This window comes from Octodon degus, unplaced genomic scaffold, assembly GCF_000260255.1.
Source record: "Octodon degus isolate 3935 unplaced genomic scaffold, OctDeg1.0 scaffold00100, whole genome shotgun sequence".
NCBI lineage: Eukaryota > Metazoa > Chordata > Mammalia > Rodentia > Octodontidae > Octodon > Octodon degus.
Window position 1 is genome coordinate 3,235,183 of NW_004524676.1, and position 2,485 is coordinate 3,237,667.

Consider the following 2,485-nt stretch of genomic DNA (forward strand, 5'->3'; position numbering starts at 1 on the left):
CCCCTCTCTCCCCCACCTCCCCCACTGTTCTGGAACCTTCCGACTTGGGAGCAGCCGCGCTGGGGCATTCTCCTGCTGCAGGGCTCTGCTGCCAGCTCCCCACGCCCGCGACTGCAGCCGGGCGCGCTTGTCCCGCCGCAGCACCGCAGGACCTGGCAGCAGCGACACGGCGCCCGGGCCTTTCCCACGTTCTGAGCCCGCCCTGGGTGCTGGCGTCTGCGGCCTCCCGGAGTCCTCCGCACAAGCCCTGCCCGGCACAAGCCCTGCCCCGCACGAGCCGCCGCGCCAAGCCCCGCGCTCCCGCACCCTGCTTCTTGTCTGTCCTGCACCGGCCTTGTTTTGTTGTTGTTTTGTTTTGTTTTGTTTTGTTTTGTTTTTTTGCACAACCGCGGATTGAACTCAGGCCCTTGCGCTTGCCAGGCAAACGCTTATCCTACTGAGCCATCTCCCTGGCCCCCTTGCTCTCTCTTTATGGAAACCACTTTCCATTCAGTACGGCTTTCTCAGGACCTTCCCAACCTCCCACCTCCATCTCTGAAGCGATCGTCTCTGACTTACTGTGTCATGCTAAGATTTCTACTTGGGCTTCTGTGGCAACCACTGGACTTTAAAACCTGAACGCAGAACGGGGTCCTACTAGAAGTCTGCAGGAAGGCAGCCCGCCACGAGGCTCCCTGCAGCACTGCGCGACGCGGTTCCCACGGCTGCAGGCCTTGCAGCCCCAGCCCTTCTTGCCACGCCCTTCCTTCCCCTGCTGTCCTGCTGTCCTGCTGTCCTGCTGTCCTGCTGTCCAGCCCCCCGCGTAATCGTTCCCTCTCTACCTCCGCAGCGGCTCAGGCCCTCAGCATGAATACGTTTTCTTGTGATCAGGGAAAGGAAACAAAAGAAAGTCTGGCACTCAGAGGGGGACACACAGGCTGCGGGGACAGGTGAATGCGAGCAGGTTGGAGGGCAAATAATTCGGCGGGAAGCAGGAGGCAAGTTAGAGAAATTTTCCCAGCTGCAAATAAAGAGCTCGAGAACCAGAAAGGCGAAGCAGAAGTAATGGAGACAGTTAAAAAGCACAGTTAAATAGGACTGTGAAGTGTAAGGCGAGGAGCGAGGAGAACAGTAGGCAGGAGGAAAATGCCAGTCCCTCTGCATGCGAATGCGACACAGGGACAGAGACGGGAGGGCTCCATAGCGGCTGACTCGGGGCACCAGATTATGCCAGCACGCGCGGCAACACTTCCGTCTTCTTTATTCAATCCCAGGCTACCTTGACACATCTTGGTGCAGTCTTGCCAGGGTCCGTAGGGGTCCCACGTGAATGGGTCCGTCCTCTCCTCCACCTCCACGGGGACATTGAAGGAATAGCGTACATCAGGATTGTATAAATTACCCACACATAACACCTCAATAAAAATACAAAGGGACATTCAATTAATTTATAAAGGATACATTCCTAAGATGGCATTTTTACATTTCATCATAAATGCTGAGCACCTAGCCAGTATAGTTTACTGGTATACTTAAAGTTAAGTCTTATTAATGTCCACTGAAATTTTACCTGCAAAACAAGCTCTTCTTCCAGTCGATCAGTGCTGTTAATTCTTTCCACTGAGTGGTTTGATCCACTGTACTCAAAAGTAGCCCCTTGTATGTTGATCTCTTTCTTTGACATACTTACAAAATAATTTCCATTCAAAAGAAAATTCCCCTGAGCATCAGATAATGCTGTAAAAGAATCAAATATTACCCATTAAATAATAAAGTCAAGCAACAGTTGAGAAAGCTTGAATTTATCTTCTTAAACCGAAATCACTCTCTGAATTTAAAGGATATAAGTTAATGATAAGGAAATAAACAGGGTGGTAGCTAATTTGTAAGCACAGAAGGACCAGCACATAGTCAAAGGTATTAAAATAAACCCAGCCTGTACTTTTCTATTTGAGAAGGTCCCCTTCAGTGAGACATGACCCTTCAGGAGGGACTCAAAGGAAGTGACAGGGCAAGAAGTGATAGCTCCAGCACACGCACCACCTAAGCCAACCCTGATCTTCAGGGGAGGAAAGGGCTGCTATAAAATATTTCATTGATGCTCATCTTTGAACAAAATATGTAAAGTTTTAAATTTACAGTCAGTATTCTAAAAGGTTATTCAACCACTACATCATTCTCTAAATAAATGTCTGGATACTGTTATAAAGAGACACTCTACCACTGTTAAATATATGTGAATAATACCCCTGTCTTCCTCTCTGTTCAAGCCCTTCTTCTCCTCTTGGTTGACAGGTATTAAGAATGTCCAATATAAAAGAAATAAATCAAAATATCTGTATTAGATCTCCTCTTAGAATTTTTTTGTACTCATTGAGGTGAGATTGTCAAAACAAAATTAAGGGGCCGGGGAGATGGCTGAGTAGAATAAGCACTCCCCTGGCAAATGCAAGGGCCTGAGTTCAATCCCCAGTTCCGCAAAAATAAATAAATAAATAATAATAAT

At 48.3% G+C, this 2,485-nt stretch overlaps 1 protein-coding gene across 2 annotated transcripts in view; it reads right to left on the reverse strand.

The window, feature by feature from the left end:
• The window catches only part of Adamts20 (ADAM metallopeptidase with thrombospondin type 1 motif 20), a 193,102-nt gene that overhangs the window by 89,842 nt on the left and 100,775 nt on the right, over positions 1-2,485 (reverse strand). For both annotated transcript variants that reach the window (XM_004638581.2, XM_023723596.1), the window contains exons 17-18: positions 1,550-1,716; positions 1,259-1,394 (exon numbers count right to left, since the gene is read on the reverse strand). In XM_004638581.2, coding sequence (XP_004638638.2) covers positions 1,259-1,394; positions 1,550-1,716 — 303 coding nt within the window. The remainder of the gene's footprint in view (positions 1-1,258; positions 1,395-1,549; positions 1,717-2,485) is intronic.